Source organism: Leucoraja erinacea, chromosome 27 (genome assembly GCF_028641065.1).
Source record: "Leucoraja erinacea ecotype New England chromosome 27, Leri_hhj_1, whole genome shotgun sequence".
NCBI lineage: Eukaryota > Metazoa > Chordata > Chondrichthyes > Rajiformes > Rajidae > Leucoraja > Leucoraja erinaceus.
In genome coordinates, this window is record NC_073403.1 from 14,317,997 (window position 1) to 14,334,485 (window position 16,489).

At 48.8% G+C, this 16,489-nt stretch overlaps 1 protein-coding gene across 1 annotated transcript; it reads left to right on the forward strand.

The window, feature by feature from the left end:
- The first annotated feature begins 281 nt into the window (after positions 1-281).
- myl4 (myosin, light chain 4, alkali; atrial, embryonic) lies at positions 282-12,164 on the forward strand. The gene is made up of 7 exons (XM_055657113.1): positions 282-641; positions 3,193-3,220; positions 4,176-4,325; positions 4,739-4,912; positions 10,673-10,750; positions 11,110-11,152; positions 11,890-12,164. Exons 1-6 carry the CDS (start codon positions 537-539, stop codon positions 11,136-11,138), a joined length of 564 nt encoding a protein of 187 aa, XP_055513088.1. The 5' UTR covers positions 282-536; the 3' UTR covers positions 11,139-11,152; positions 11,890-12,164.
- Positions 12,165-16,489: the final 4,325 nt, after the last annotated feature.

Below are 16,489 nucleotides of genomic sequence, written 5' to 3' on the forward strand. Positions count from 1 at the left end.
GAGCAGAATTCGGCCATTCGGTCCATCAAGTCTACTCCGCCATTTAATCATGACTGATCTATCCAAAAATACTAGAGGATCTACTAGAAGCTCCTCTAGTATCTTTGGATCTATCTCTCCCTCCCTCCTAACCCCATTCTCCTGCCTTGTCCCCATAACCCCTGACACCCGTACTCATCAATCAAGTCAGGTCCATTCTTCGAGCCCTCTGTCCAAATCCTCCTCTTTTTTGAATAAAACGCACCCAGCCCGTCCCTCCCCTCCCTCAAACCCCACCCCTCGCCCCACTCCACTCCACTCCCGCTCTCCCCGGCCGGGCCAACTCTGTTTTCGCCCTGTGTCAGCAGCAGCCGAGCGGAGCGGAGAGAAGGCGCCCGTCAGCCCCCTCAGCCGTGGTCCCGGGGGATGCTCGGCGCTTCCATCTATAGTCAGACGCCGCCGGCTCGCCCGTCCGCCCGCCGCCCCGCTCCCGTATATATAAGCCTCGCCGGCTCGTCCCGCCCGCCGCAGCCGCTGCAGACTCCGCTCCCTCCGCCATGGCCCCCAAAAAAGAGGTGAAGAAGGAAGCCGCCAAGCCCGCTCCCCCGCCCGCGGAACCAGAGCCGCCCAAGGAGCCGGCCTTCGACCCAAAGAGTGTGCGGGTGAGTGAGTGAGTGAGTGAGTGCCCGGTCGCGGGCCGCTGTTTTCCGGGGCTCCGCTCCCTCCGCTATTGTCTCGGTCCAGGGCGGCGGCAGCGGCCGATACTGCGGGACCGACCCCCCGCCTCCAGCCATCGGGCCGGCGTCCGTGATCCACCCTCCCCGCCGCTTCGCCGTCTGTCTCTCTCTGCGGTCTAACCCGGCTCCATCCCCGCTGTCCGGGCACCGCTGGCTGCGGGAAGCGGGCGTCTCCCGGCCCCGACGGCTCAGCCACAGGACAAAGCTGCAGGCACCCCGGCTGCCCACGGGGCCGACACCGGGCACCGATCCCCATTCTCCCCCCCGTCCCCCGGTCTCTCTCACACCCCCCACCGTGTCCCCCCTCATTCCCAGTACCAACCCCCTTCCCCCCCACCACCAACTTCCGCGACCTTCCCGCCGCTTATTCTCAGTGGCCCCCAGAGCCCGGACAGTGACCCCCAGAGCCCGGCCAGTGGCCCCCCCAGAGCCCGGCCAGTGGCCCCCCAGAGCCCGGCCAGTGGCCCCCCAGAGCCGGCCAGTGGCCCCCCAGAGCCCGGCCAGTGGCCCCCAGAGCCCGGCCAGTGCGGGGACGAGCCGCGGGGCCCGCTTGCGTCTCTGCCAGAGCCGCACTGTGTGTGTGGCCCCCTGATGTGTCACCTCTCCGCCCGCGAAAACAGCGTCACTCTGTCTTCTCCCTTCACGGTGTTAACGCATCTCACCCGGATCTCATCACAGCCTCCACTGGTCGACGGAGGGGGACGGAGAGTGGGGTAGGGACTGCCGGGGGCCGGTGTCCGCTGTCGGTCAATGGGCGAGCGGCCCCACGGGCAGCCGGGGTGACTGAGTCCTCGCTCATGTGGCATCGACAGCTGTTACCCGCTGTCCGGTCACCAGACAGCGGGCGGACAGCGGGGTCGGAGTTGCGACGGATCCTAACCGGTGCTTTATAAAACTGCAACATGACCTCCTAACCCCTACACGAAAAGCTAGAATAACTCAGCTGGACATGCATCATCTCCGGAGAGAAGGAATGGGTGACATTTCGGGTCGAGACCCTTCTTCAGACTCGACCCCTACTTCCTAACCCCTGCACTGAACGCCCCGACCGGTAAAGGCAAGCACGCCGTTTGCCATATTTTACCACTCTATCTACTTCTGTTGCCACTTTCAGGGAGCTGCAGACTTGGATCTCAAAATCCCTCTGTATATCAGTGTGAACTTGTGTGAGCAAATTGCCCCTTTTAAAATTTTCCTCCCTCATCTTAAACATCACCTCCCGAGTTTTAGACTCTTCCTACCCTGGCGAAAAGACTGGCCATTATCCTTATCTGTGCCCCTTATGATTTTATATACCATTCATCTTCTGTTTGATACTTTGTAATTGGTTTATAGTTTGATACATTATAATGAACAGTAGAGGTTGGGCACATAGTGAAGAATGGCTACAGTTTCCCATCACGTGCTCCCAGAGCGGGGACAGTGCAGGTGAGAAACATCTGCCATCTGGGTTATTGAGAAATGTAACATGGTCTCCACCTTTGAGGTCACGGCTGAGGCCAGTGAGGGACTAGACTGCAAGACTCCACAGTCCATAGCGAATGCTTTCCTCTGCAGCTTGAGCAGTCAGAGAGCAGGGATTCCCAGTGATCAGGAGGGATGCGGCAGGAGGCTTTGAAGAAGGGTTTCGGCCCGAAACGTTGCCTATTTCCTTCGCTCCATAGATGCTGCTGCACCCGCTGAGTTTCTCCAGCTTTTTTGTGTACCTTCGATTTTCCAGCATCTGCAGTTCCTTCTTAAATGCTTTGAACCCATCCTTGATTCTTTTCTCTGTCCACCTGTAATCTTTTCCCATAGAGTCTGGTATTGGGCAAACAATGGGCGTTGCTGCCCACCTTAGCCAACTGAGAATCCCCAGGGGATATTGCCCTGGGAGAGAACACAGATGTAGGTTCACACACCCGTCCAGTGAATTTGGAGGATTTTGCTGTGTTGGGGTTTCTCTAGTGTCCGTAGGGCATTCTATCGTTAGTGCAGGATGTTCACCTTAAGTACTCTAGCTAACACCTACAATATTACACGTTAAAGGACATTTGGACAGGTACTTAGATTGGAAAGGTTTAGAGATGAATGGGTCAAAGGCGGGCAAATGAAACAAGGATAGATGGTCATCTTGGTTAGCATGGACAATTTGGCCTGAAGATCCAGTCACCATGCTTGTATGACTCGTAACAGTTATACATTAGAAGTAAAATGGTGCGCTTCAGATCAGAGGAGGGACTGAGTAAGAACAGGTGAAGAGCTCAAAGAAAGTCAACTATGAGCAGCTTGTTGCAAAGAGCTGGAGCTAGGGAAACGCTGGGAGTGAAGGAGAAGTTCAGAGTGGTGTGGCTCCAGGCAGAGGCTCTGACAGTTTTGGTGTGTGAAGTATGAAGGAGTGTGGGGTGGATAGGAAAGCAGATGCAGTGTAAATGAACACCAAATTAGAACACCAATTGCTCCTCGCAATGTAACACTGCCCTTCTGTTTGTTTCAGATTGAATTCAGCAACGACCAGATTGAAGGTGAGTTGATGTCAGGCAGTGACTCCAACCCCAACGCTGAGCTCGACCTCTGTCCGGTTACTGACCTGCTCCCCCGACCTTCACCCTCGACCACCACACACCCCCACCCTGAGCAAGGACTGCAGCTTTAGCCCCAGACATTTACCCTGACTCCTGCTCTGGACACTGACCCCAGCCACCGGGGAGAGCCCCAATCCTGATATTGTTGACATCTAACACTGACCTCATTCCTTACATTGAAGCACCCAGGATCATACTTTATTCACTCTCTGATTCCTATCCCAGTGAAACTGATCTTGTCTCCTCTACTTGCCGTAAGTTTGATGTGTTGGCAGAGCTGAGTTTGTCTATTTAATTACTGTTCATTCACAGCATAGACACCTGTTTGTTTTCTTGTGACTGCGTACCTGCATGCTTTATTCTGAAGTATATCAATATTAATTGATTCTGATTAGTTGTATCTGTCCCTATACCTGGGCAAGTCCCTAACCCTACACTTGCCCCAATCCCTATATCTGTCTCTATACCAGAAACTGCCCCTATAACTGTACCAGCCTCTATCTCTACCTGTTCCTGTACCTATTTCTGCCACTATACCAGTTCCTGCAGCTGTCTCTTTATCTGTCCCTCTCTGTGTCTTTGCCCTATACATGTACCTGCCCCTATTTCTACCCCAATACTTCTACCTTCCCTGTTCCTAAAACTCTACCTGTTCCTGTCCCTACATTTGTATGTGTATCTGTCCCTATACCTGTACCACCCCCCTTTACCTGTCCCTATATGTTACCTCGTCACTACCTGTGCTTATACTTATACCATCCCTATACCTGCACTAATTGCTGGACCATTCCCAGTACCCTGGCCCTGTAGCCAGCTCTCAGGTTTAGCTCTGTATTGTGGTCTGATGTTTCTCACGTCTATGGTTCCAATCCGTTCCTCTTGCCTCCACTTTCAGAATTCAAGGAAGCTTTCGCCCTTTTCGACAGGACCCCGTCCTGTGAGATGAAGATCACCTACGCCCAGTGTGGTGATGTGATGCGAGCCCTTGGGCAGAACCCCACCAATGCCGAGGTCATGAAGCTGCTCGACAAACCCAAACCGGAAGGTCAGTCTCGGGGATGTGCAGCACCCGTCCATCATGACCCTCCAACCCACCGTCCAACGCTGGCAGTAATAAAACCAGCCGTGACACCAAGTGTGGGCAATAGCGACCAGTTCAACTCAAATGGATGTGGGACGAGACGGAATGGGGGATAAGATAAACACATGTTTGAACAGTAAACACCCATTCACATGGACACACATGTACTGTATCTACACACCTATGATCACAAAGGTGGAGGGGTAAAGGTACTAAATTAAATGATAAATACAAATGGGCACATACATGAACACAGGTGCAGGAACAGCCTCACCAATGGACACAAGACCAACACCGCTCCATGGTCCGTCCACAGCCCATTCTATCTACAGCTGCCCTAGCGGTCAGCCCGAACTTCTGCTTGCCTCCCCACACAGAGATGAACCAGAAGATGTTGGACTTTGAGACCTTTCTACCAATGCTGCAACACATCTCCAGAAGCAAGGACCAGGGCACTTTGGAAGATTTTATAGAAGGTTTGAGAGTCTTTGACAAGGAAGGGGACGGCACGGTGATGGGGGCCGAGCTTCGCCACGTCCTTGCAACGCTGGGTGAGTAGGTTTGGAGCCGGGTGTAGGCCCAGTGTGTTACTGAGCGTTCCAGCATTGAGCTTACATTTCTACTGGTTAATGACTTCTACCGTATTCCTTGCAGATAACAATTCAGCGAACCACACTCATTGGCATCTTCCATCTTTTCCCCTTTCGGCTCACTCCTCTCACAAGGGTCCCAGAGCATGATTGCCCAATTGGCTGAATCACTTATCTACTTGTTTCTTTTACACCACAGACAGCACTAGGGGGAGGGGAGGGGGGGGGAGGGGAGGGGGGGGGGGGGGGGGGTGGGGGGGGTGGGAGATGGACAGAAACCTAAATGTTCCATCCCTACCAGTATTGCTTGCCGCTCTGTTACCCAGTCCACAGGCAGAGTAGATGGAGAGGGATCTGTGGATGTGATGGTGGGCTGCGGCCCACCCACTGTCAGGAAACACATGGTCCAGGTGAACGTCCAATCAGCAGCAGAACGTCTTGTTGGGTACATGAGGCAGAGAGGGCAAGGGGTGGGCTGGGTTAGGCCGGGGCGGGCTGGGTAGGCAGGGGTGGGCCAGTCGGTGCAGGTTCTTCACGGGAGGATTCCACAGGCTGATAGATGAGGATAATGATCAGAGACAAAATATGAAACGGATCTGGCAGTGTCCGTGGACCAGTAGAGTACTGCGTCTAGTGGGAGGGACGTCTTCTAAATCTTATGTATCCATTAAAGAACTTCCTGCGAGCTCCAGTCTCGCTTGATGCCTGTCCAATGCACAAGGAACATCCATGGGGTGAACACGGACCATAGATGAGATCAACAATTCTCTCCAAACATATTCAGTCAAGTTCCAGTCGCTGGTTATTACTGCAGACTCAGCCTTCAACAGCCCAGGGAGGGCACCTAGTTCTTGGGTGGTTCGTGGCAAATGGGCATCTAATTAGTAGAGCATTGCTGTGGCCTGTCATAGAGTTATACAGCATGGGAACAGGCCATTCTGCTTCGTCTGTTCATGCCGACCAAGTTGCCTAACCAAGAGAAACACAATTGCTTGTCCCTGGCCCAAACCATTTCTATCCATGTACCTGTCCAAATATCTTTTAAATGTCAGAACAGTACCTGCTGTTCCCATTTTCTCAGGCAGCTGCTTCCATATATGCTTCAATGTGGAAAATGGTACCCTTCAGATCCCTTTAATCCTTTCCTATTTCACCTTAAACCTATAGCATGTTTTAGAGCCCCTCCCCCCCAATGTTGACTATATAAAATGTTGTTACTCTCTTTATCTATGCCCTTCATAATTCCGTACACCCTTATAAGGTCACCCCTCAGCCTCCTACGCTCCAGGAAGCTATCCAGCCTCTTTAAACTCAAACCCTCCAGACCTGGTAATCTCCATGTAAATATTTTTGCATCCTTTCCAATTTAATGAATTTCTTCATATAGCAGGGCAACAAGAACTGTGCACATTGGGACATTATGTTACTGATGTACAAGATGTTGGAAAGGCCACATTGGAAGGTTGGAGTACTGTGTGCTTCAACCCTCAAGTGTAGCTATACTAACATCTTGTACATTGGTTACATGATGCCCCAACTCCTGTACCCAATACCAAACTGAAGGTACACAAAAATGCTGGAGAAACTCAGCGGGTGCAGCAGCATCTATGGAGCGAAGGAAATAGGCAACGTTTCGGGCCAAAACCCTTCTTCAGACTGATGGGGGGTGGGGAGAAGAAAGGAAAAAGGAGGAGGAGGAGGCGGAGGGATGGGAGGAGACAGCCCGAGGGCTGAGGAAGGGGAGGAGACATCAAGGGCTGACGAAGGCAAGATTACTGAATGCCTTCTTCACCACCTGAGTGCCTGTGTTGTCACCTTCATGACACAATGTACCTGATCCCTACATCTCTCTGTTCTACTACAATGCTCTCTATCAGTTGCTGCATGTCCTACCCTAGTTTGTCTTACAAAATGCAGTCCTCACATTTATCTGAATTAAACTGCATCTGCCTTTCCTCAGCCCATTGTCTCAATTTATCTACATCCTGATGTAATTTTAAACAACCCTGTTCACTGTCCACTACATCACCAATGTTTGTGACACCCTCATACCAATCATGCTACCTATATTCACATCCAATATCACTGTGCCATCATCATCATTGGTAGCAGCAAGATGGTGCAATGATAGAGTTGCTGCCTTACAATGCCAGAGAGCTGGATTCAATCCTGACTACGGGTGCTGTCTGCACAGAGTTTGTACGTTCCCCCTGTGACCATGTGGGTTTTTCCCCAGGTACTGGCTTCGGTAAAGATTGTAAATTGTCCCTAGTGTGTGGAATTGTGCTAGTGTGTAGGTAATCGCTGGTCGGCGCGGGCTCGGTGGGCCAAAGGGCCTGTTTCCGCGCTGTATCTCTAAAATTATCTCTATAGTAAACTAAATGCTGGACTCCTCTCCATACAACACTGTGGGAGAACCTTCACCAGAAAGACTGCAGTGGTCCTCTAACTCCCTCCTTGTCTCATTATCTCCCAGTGTCTGTACAGTGCCTGCTCCCCGCCAGTGTCTGCGCTCTGCTAGTGGCTATGTCATAACCAGAACCACTGGTGAAACATTGCTGAGTGATTCACCTTTCCCGGTACAAGGCATCTAATTCAATCTCCCCTCAATACTTTGCCAGCTGCTTAAACCTCAGGGAGTACCTGGAGAATTAACGATGGGGAGTGTCTGCGGGGAACCTCCGGAGAATACCCACAGGAGAACTTGTGAGACAACCTGGGTTTTTTTTAATCACTTCCTCAACTAGCTCTGGCACTTTCAATAATCTGTGCAGATAACGACACCCTCTGCATTGCAATCCTTGCCAGAATTCATCATAACCTTCCCTCTGTCATGAAGCCAAGAGTTGATGTTGGTTGCTGATGGTTGCGCCTTGTATCTGCCCAGAATGTGAAGCAGCTGAGACTGCAAGCAGCCAGATGTGAACGATGGGTCAGGCACGGGCTGATATATGACAAGTACGATTTACAATAAGATTTTCAAAAGCGATTACTGACATTGAGCGTGGTTGCACTGCTTCCTGTCATTACAAAACTCAAACCCATGATCGGTTTCCAGCCAGTGATTTAATTTTTATTTGTTTTTATTTTTTATTGATGGATTAAATTCCATGACCCCCAGGGTGGTGCTGGTGAATAGCCCACCAGAACCACTGCAGTCCCTCTGGTGAAGGTGCTCCCACAGTGTGATGCATAGGGAGTTCCAGGATTTAGACACGGCATTATTAAAGGAACCTTGATATATTTCCTAGTCGGGATGTTGTTGGACTCTAAGGGAAACCTGCAGCCTTCTCTTATTCTTCATTGGGGACAGAGGTGCAGGGATGAATATTTAGAGTGGTTGGCAGGGTACCAATCGAGTGGGCTGCTTTGCTCTTGATGGTGTTACTGTGTTATGGGGTCGTTCAGCATGGAAACAGTCCATTCGGCCCACCACTTCCATACTGACCAGTGGGCACCCATTGTACTAATCCCATTTTACAGCTCTCGGCCCTGACCCTTCAATGCGTGATGATTCAAGTGCTCGTCCAGAGCTTTAGTTAGTGTTGTTGTCGACTCTGTTTCCATTGCACTCTGTGGCAGTGTATTCCGTTTGGGTAAAAAAATCTACTTTGAATCTCTTTCTCCTTCCCCTAAGTCTATGTCCTCTCATTTTATCCACCTCTCTGATAGCGGGAAATGTTTCTGAGATCTACCTCTCATTCAACATACCTAAATCATGTCCCCTCTTCCTCCACTCCAAGGAGCACAGACCCATCCTCCTACTCATAAATTCAACAGTCAACAGTCAATTTAATTGTCATTTGGACCCCTTGAGGTCCAAACGAAATGCCGTTTCTGCAGCCATACATTACAAACAAATAGACCCCAGACACAACAAATTAAATGTTCCATCCCAGGCAACATCCTGGTGAATCCTCTCAGCATTCTTTCCAGCATTATCATATCTTTCTTCTAGCGTCGAGACCAGAAGTGTGGCCAAGCAGTGTTTTGCAAAGTTGCAAATAGCTTCCTAATTCATCGGTCCTGTGCCCTGACCTATGAAAGAAAGCATGCATTATGCCTTTTATTTGCGTTGCACTTTCAGGGAACTATGTACCTGACCCCCAAGGTCCCTCTGCTCACCGATATTCTTTTGTACGGTACCAATTACTGCGCATGTCCAGCCCCCTATTTGACTTCCTAATATGTCGGCGAGGTCAGAATTAAATTCCATTTTGTCAAAACTCCCCAACCTCTTATCTGATCTATATCTTGCTGTAGGTTAGCTATCATTCTAAGTTGTTGGGAATGCCTTTGGGAATCAGGAGTTGAGCCACTCATATAGGATGCCCAGCCTCTCACCTGATTTTCCAGCCACAATATTGATGTTCCTGGGGCTATGCTGACCCCCAGGTTATTCATGGTAGTAGCTTTGTTAATAGTGCCATTAAATGCAAAGATGAGGTATTTGAGATGATCAATCGTTGTTGCTCGTGTAGCACAAATGTTTATCAGGCCATGCCTGAATTGGAGTTTTACTTTAGAGTTTAGTGATGCAGTGCAGAAACAAGGTGCTTCGGCCCACCGAGTCCGCACCGACGAGCATTCCCCGCACACGAACAGTATCCTAAATGCACTAGAGACAATTTACAATTATACCAAGCCAATTAACCACTAAACCTGTATGTCTTTGGCGTGTGGGAGGAAACCAACGATCCTGGCGAAAACCCACGCAGAGAACAAACAAATTTCTTAAAGACAAGCAACCATAGTCAGGATTGAACCCGGGTCCCTGGCGCTGTAAGGCAGCAACTCTGCCGCTGCACCACCCAATGTCCTGCAGATCTTGTTGCATTCAGGCACATTGCACGTTGGTTGAGGAGTTTCAAATGGAATTGAACATTCTGCAATAGACATTAAACATTTCCACTGGCAAAAAGTAGACCATTGATAAAGCAGCTGCACATGGTTGGGACCAGTGCTCTGAGGAAGTCCTGAAGTGATGACCAAGGGAGGAAAGATTGGCTTCCTATAAGAACAATCACCTTCCACGTATACTGGAACTGTTTCTGTGGATTGGAAGATAACATACAATATGTGACTCCACCCTTTGAAAATCCAGTGAGAAATAGGGAACCAGTGGGCAACCTAATATAAGGCAAAGAGATGGACACCAAGTATTGGAGTAACTCGGCAGGTCAGGCAGCATCTGTGGAGAAAAAGGATGGGTGACCTTTCAGGTCGGGGCCCTTCTTCAGACTGCAGCCTGAAGAAGGGTCCCGACCCCAACTTTCACCCATCCTTTTTCTCCAAAGATGTTGCCTGACCCGCCGAGTTATCCCAGCACTTTGTGTCCATCTTCTGTATAAACCAGCATCTGTAGTTCCTTTCTGCACACAAAAAGAGAAATTGCAGACATTTGTAAAGGATGCAGCAAACAGGACACATTGGAAAGAATAGAACTCACATGGGTTTGTGGAAACTGTTTGACTAATCTGCTGCTATTCTTTGAGGATGTACTTTGAATAGTACATGCAGTAAGATGGCATTTCAATGATGAAACTCGTTAAATGCCTCGTAAATTCCAACACAATATTTTCACATTTAGAAGTCGGCTACTTTGACTCTTGTGGAATATGTAACCAATTTTAAAAGTCAGGTCCATGTTCCCGCTGAACTTTACCAGCAGAGAGGGACCATGTGCAAACTACTCGACTAATGAGCACTTTGGGTCCACAGGAGAGAAGATGTCGGAGAGCGAGGTGGAGCAGCTGATGGTGGGGCAGGAGGACTCCAACGGCTGCATCAACTATGAGGGTAAGTCCGGACCTGAGGTCCCCCCCTCCTCCTCCCCACTGTGGGCAAACACAGTACCCGGGTCCCACCTCACACTCTTCCCATCACTCCTCACCCTCTCACGCCCCCCCCTCCCCACTCGAGTCCCTCCCTCACACCCAGTCACACCCGCCTCGCTCACCCGCTTTACAGCCCCTCCCTCCCTCACATTGCACACTCCCACACTCACTCCTCCTCTGATCTGATGTGATACGGCAACCCCTGGAGTGTGGGAAGTGAGAATGTGGGGAGGTGGGAAAGGAGAATTAACTGCAGAAACCAGTGGTTTATTGTGACTAATGTGACAAAACTGTGGTAATCTTGTTTCTTTACTTTTACAGCTTTCGCTAAGCACATCTTATCAGGATGAAAGGCATCAGACCGGTGAGTGAGACAATTGGGTCTGTTTGGGATGTGATAAATGTTTGAATGTCCTTGGCTGCAGGCTTTACAACGAGGGTTGCCAACTTCCTCACTCCCAAATAAGGGACAAAAGGTCAAAATCCGTGACAAATTCCCGACGGCAATTCATTGACCAACTGGGCCGTGGCTGGATGAATGATGAGTTGGCCCGGGTGCTGGACTGCACACACAGCCCAGCCGGCGGGCCAGCTGAGGAGTTTTGGCCCACGCGACGTTGCACGCAAAGTCTGGCTCCCCATCCAACTCACGAACTGATGATCGGCCATGAGAAGGGGGGGTGGTGGTGTCGGCAGTAAACGAAGGTCCGAAGGTCGGACAGCTGTCCGGGCTGCCGACCGACGGGGCCACGGGCGAGGAGCTGCTGCTGCACTCCATGGGCTGCACTACGTCGGGATGGGTGTGGCTGGGCCGGAAGCGGCGCTCCGACCCGACAGTCCCCTCGACCCGAGTAGCAGCAGTCAAATACGTGACAAGGGCGGTCCCGTATGGGGCAAACCAATTTAGTCCAATATACGGGATGTCCCGGCTAATACAGGACAGTTGGCAGCCCTATTTACAACCCACATAGAGCTTGACTGTGTGTCTTACCCATGCTTTGGGAGTGTGTGATGGGACAATGTGGCAGTGGTAAGTTCTGTTTTGTCCTATGCCAGTGATGCTTCCATGTGCTGATCGCCCTTCTCTCTTGGTGCTTGCAGCGAGTTTACAGTGCAATTGCTGGTGAAGAAGGTGCCGCATGACCAATCTCTCCATCAACAACTGCTGCTGCTGCTGCCACCCTGATAATACCCAGCAAGTGAACACCTATCACCGGCTAGACCTGCCGTTAACACTGGACTCTGCCTGCTCTCCTGTTTGTGCTGTGTCGGGTCTCAGGACATGCTCCATCACTCTCCGCCTATCTCCAACTGGCCAGCAACTTGTATCTTAATTTATGAGTTTATACCACAAATTAAAATTGAAAAAACACTTATTTCTCTTCTGAGTTTGTTCCTTTCTGGTGAGAGTGGAGAATGTGTCTACAGGGGATGACCAAAGGCAGCAGTCTCAGGTTATGGCTCTCAGTCACAGTCACAGTGCAGTGTCTCAGGGACTGTAGCCGGACCCATGGTTCTTTAGTAACCCCAGAGAGTTGCTCATGATGTTTTAGTCAAATGGCATTCCATCGTACGATCATTAGAGCAGGGTGGGAGATTGCAACCTTCACGTGGTCCGCCCTGTTTCGACAAATGCAATCAACCCGGCATGCACAATCAAATAAGATCAAATAGAACAAGTTGTCCGACAACTTTAGGCTGTGCACGCCATACACAACAAGAAGGTCATTAGAGCCAGGATGATTAGGCATTAAAAATCTCTGAAATAGGCAGGCAAAAAGGCAAAATAAAATTACAAAAAAGGCCTGAAAAAAGCATTTATTGACAAAAAAGGTATAAAAAGGCATTTATTTCCACCACCAAAATATGGTTAAAAATGATAATTATAAAGGTATACCACATTAAATGACCAAAGTTGCCTGGTTGCACATAACTACCAGTATTTCTTCAAATTATCTGGTGTTAAACTATGCTGTCTGTCGGACAGAACATGCTTCAGTTGTGAAAAACTTATTTCTGCCCCAGCTGAGGTCATTGGTGCATACCTGAAACAAGCTACAAACTCTACATTCATGTTGATATCTTGAACATTACTACTACCTTTGAGAAATTTAGTTATGTTTTGTAACATAACTTCTTCAAGATCTTTGCTAGCTAAAATCCCCCTCTTACATTTTCCTTGTATGTCTTTACCTACATCGCCAGGAACTTTAAATATAACGTACATCAAGTGATGATGTAAACAACTGAGTAATAGTTGTGCGTTATGACTTCTCCAATACTTCCGATGTCAATACTTCTTTGATGGTTGACCTGCCTCCAGTTTACCAATGACCACATTGCCAACATATCTCCCCACAGCATTGTAGTCTCGCCTATTGAGATCCATATTTTGATACATGCAACTTCGTCTCTAATTTTCTGCGCAACAATGTTGAAGTTGCTGTCAACATAATGTTTCTGTAATGATGACTCGCTTGGTATAGGTTCCGCTGTGTATTTCCCTAAAAAACCTCTGAGAGATTTGTTTTCCAATTTTCACAGTGGATTCCAGCATCAATGAATGCGTTGCACAGATCACTCGAAAACTCATATATGCGATTGGAGCCAGCAGTAAATGTTGTGAGGAGACAAGCTTGCTTATTTCTCACCTTCAGTTTCTCTGCCGTCGACTTGTGTTTAGCTGTCTGTACATGCTGGGAGACTAAATATTTCTTCTCGTGATTCACTGCTTTCTCACATGCTTTGCAAAACTGCACACAGTTGTCTGTAGAGAATACATCACTCCCGTACACTATCACCAAATAGTTCAGTTTTTTTACAAGGCGTTGACTTTAGGCATTTTGACGCTTACTGGGGTAGATCCTACAGGAGCGGGGATGCAGACCTCTACAGGCATGCCAAGTACAAGCTGAGAAGAGGAATCAGAGCTGCCAAGGAAAGGTATTCTGAAAAATTGAGGAGCAAGTTCTCAGCAAACGACTCTCCTTCAGTGTGGAAGGGCTTGCAAGAAATCACAAGCTACAAGAGGAAACCCCCCCCCCCCCCGCTCCTTGGGCAATCGTCAGCTGACCAACGACCTGAACGAGTTCTACTGCAGGTTCGATAAACAGAAACTTAACCCTGGTACCACACACCCCATCCACAACCAACACTTCACACCTACTCTGAAATACTCAGTCTGAAAAAGGGTTTCGGCCCGAAACGTTGCCTATTTCCTTCGCTCCATAGATGTTGCTACACCCGCTGAGTTTCTACAGCATTTTTGTGTACATTCACACCTACTCACAGCTTGACTCTAGTTTGAAAAGACTAGGTCCTTCCCCATCACTACTTCACACCTACTTAAAGCATGACTCCAGTCTGCAAAGACCGGACCCTTTCCCATGCACCCCTCTCCAATCACCATTTAACACCCACTTACAGCTGGACTTCGCCCTGGTGCTGTAAATGTTCTTGTAATGTTACGTTAAAATGGCAATAAAAAGGCTGCTTTAAGCACTCAATCGTGAAAAGGGCATTATCATCCTGAAATCATCAAAGAAGGCATGAAAAGGCGCATGGCATTTATGGCAAAATCCTGGCTCTAATGATCATCAAAAAACTACAGGGCAAGATAAGCCTATTATGCCCGTTGTGTGTGACCCTAACCCAACCTACCAGTTTAAGCCCCCACCCCCCAATGCCACCTATCACTGCACAGTTCCCCCACCTCCCCCAACCACATCTACTACCACTGCTATTTTGTTTGGGCAGCTTACATCCCAGCGGTATGAATATTGCCTTCTCGAACTTCAAGTTCCTCTCTCTCCATTTCTTCCCCTTCCTAGTTCTCTGACCAGTCTGACTGGTCCTTATTAAATTTTATCTCTGTATGCTTTGTCACCTTCTCCTAGCTAACAATGATCCATTCTGCATTTTCCTTCAAGAGCTATCAAGATAACATCCTTTATTAAAGGGAGTAACTCACAAGCAGGCATCAATGGCTGGTACAACTATGTATGTAAGTCATAACGCTTGATAGAGATACCCTCGCACATCACCACACGCACGCATCACATAATCTGGTCTCAGTCATTGAAACCCTCACCCATGCAGAGAGCATGCTGACCAGTTGCATCGTGGCTTGGTTCGGCAACTTAAGCGCCCTGGAGAGGAAAAGACTACAAAAAGTAGTAAACACTGCCCAGTCCATCATCGGCTCTGACCTCCCTTCCATCGAGGGGACTAATCGCAGTCGCTACCTCAAAAAGGCTGGCAGTATCATCAAGGACCCACACCATCCTGGCCATACACTCATCTCCCTGCTACCTTCAGGTAGAAGGTACATGAGCCTGAAGACTGCAACGACCAGGTTCAGGAATAGCTACTTCCCCACAGCCATCAGGCTATTAAACTTGGCTCGGACAAAACTCTGAACAATAATAGTCCATTATCTGTTATTTGCACTTTATCAGTTTATTTATTCATGTGTGTATATATTTATATAATGGTATATGGACACACTGATCTGTTTTGTAGTAAATGCCTACTATGTTCTGTTGTGCTGAAGCAAAGCAAGAATTTCATTGTCCTATCAGGGACACACATGACAATAAACTCACTTGAACTTGAACTTGCTTTAATTTTCAATGGACCGACGATCCCGGCCAGCATCACTTGTGCCACAGTGTGAATTACAACCCAAACTCTGGGGGTCCTAACTTGCACCATCCCATTCGCCCCTCAGCCCTGTACTCAGTGAATCACACAGCTCCCGGGAAGGAAAGTCCTCATCCTCAAACTGTAGATCCCTTTCTCCTCTTCCCCACAGTTCTGCACCTGTCCACCCTCCTAGACTCCTACACACTCCAACATTGGTTTCTCTACACACATCTTTAAGAGGTATCCTGCCATGTGTCTCCTCCATCATCCAAGCCCTAGTTTGGTCATTCTCACCATAAATATTTCTCTCTCTTTACTTCCCTCTGAAAATTCCTAACAACCTTTCTCCCAAGTCAAGATAAACGCAGCAAATGCTGGTGAGACTGAGCAGCAGGGCAACTTCAGGAGAAACAGAGGTTCTGGTTGCACACCTTTAATCTGAGCTGGATCAAAACTTGACCCTTGATTGACCCTTGGTTGCATGCATAATATCTCCTCAGAGGTCTCGGAATTAAGTTTGTTTGCTGGATCCTCCTCCAGTGTCAAGAGTGCTTGTCATATGCACCAGGATCAGAGCAATGACATTCTTACTTGCTGCAACTTTACAAATGCATTCTGCGTATGGAGGTTGGGAGGTCAGGTTGCAGTTGTATAAGATGTAGGTGAGACCACATTTGGAGTATTGTGTTCAGTTCGGGGTACCATGTTATAGGAAAGATATTGTCAAGCTTGAAAGGCTTCAGGGAAGATTTACGAGCATGTTGCCAGGACTAGAGGGTTTGAGCTATCAGGAGAGGTTGAGTCAGCTTGGTCTCTATTCCTTGGAGCTCAGGAGGATGCGAAGTAATCTTATAGAGGTGTATAAAATCATGAGAGGAATAAATCAGGTAGATGCACAGAGTCTCTTGACCAGTCGGGGAATCGAGGACCAGAGGACATAGGTTCAAGTTGAAGGGGAAAAGATTTAATAGGAATCTGAGGGGTAACTTTTTCTCACCAAGGGTGGTGGGTGTATGGAACAAGTTGCCAGGGGAGGTAGTTGAGGCTGGAACTATCC

What these genes read in the sequence shown, in the direction of transcription:
- myl4 (XM_055657113.1), top strand. Translation starts at nt 537, where the DNA reads ATGGCCCCCAAAAAAGAGGTGAAGAAGGAAGCCGCCAAGCCCGCTCCC. An exon ending in CGACAAACCCAAACCGGAAG is followed by an intron (nt 4,326 to 4,738) that starts GTCAGTCTCGGG and finishes CTCCCCACACAG; the next exon opens with AGATGAACCAGAAGATGTTG. An exon ending in CGGCTGCATCAACTATGAGG is followed by an intron (nt 10,751 to 11,109) that starts GTAAGTCCGGAC and finishes TTACTTTTACAG; the next exon opens with CTTTCGCTAAGCACATCTTA.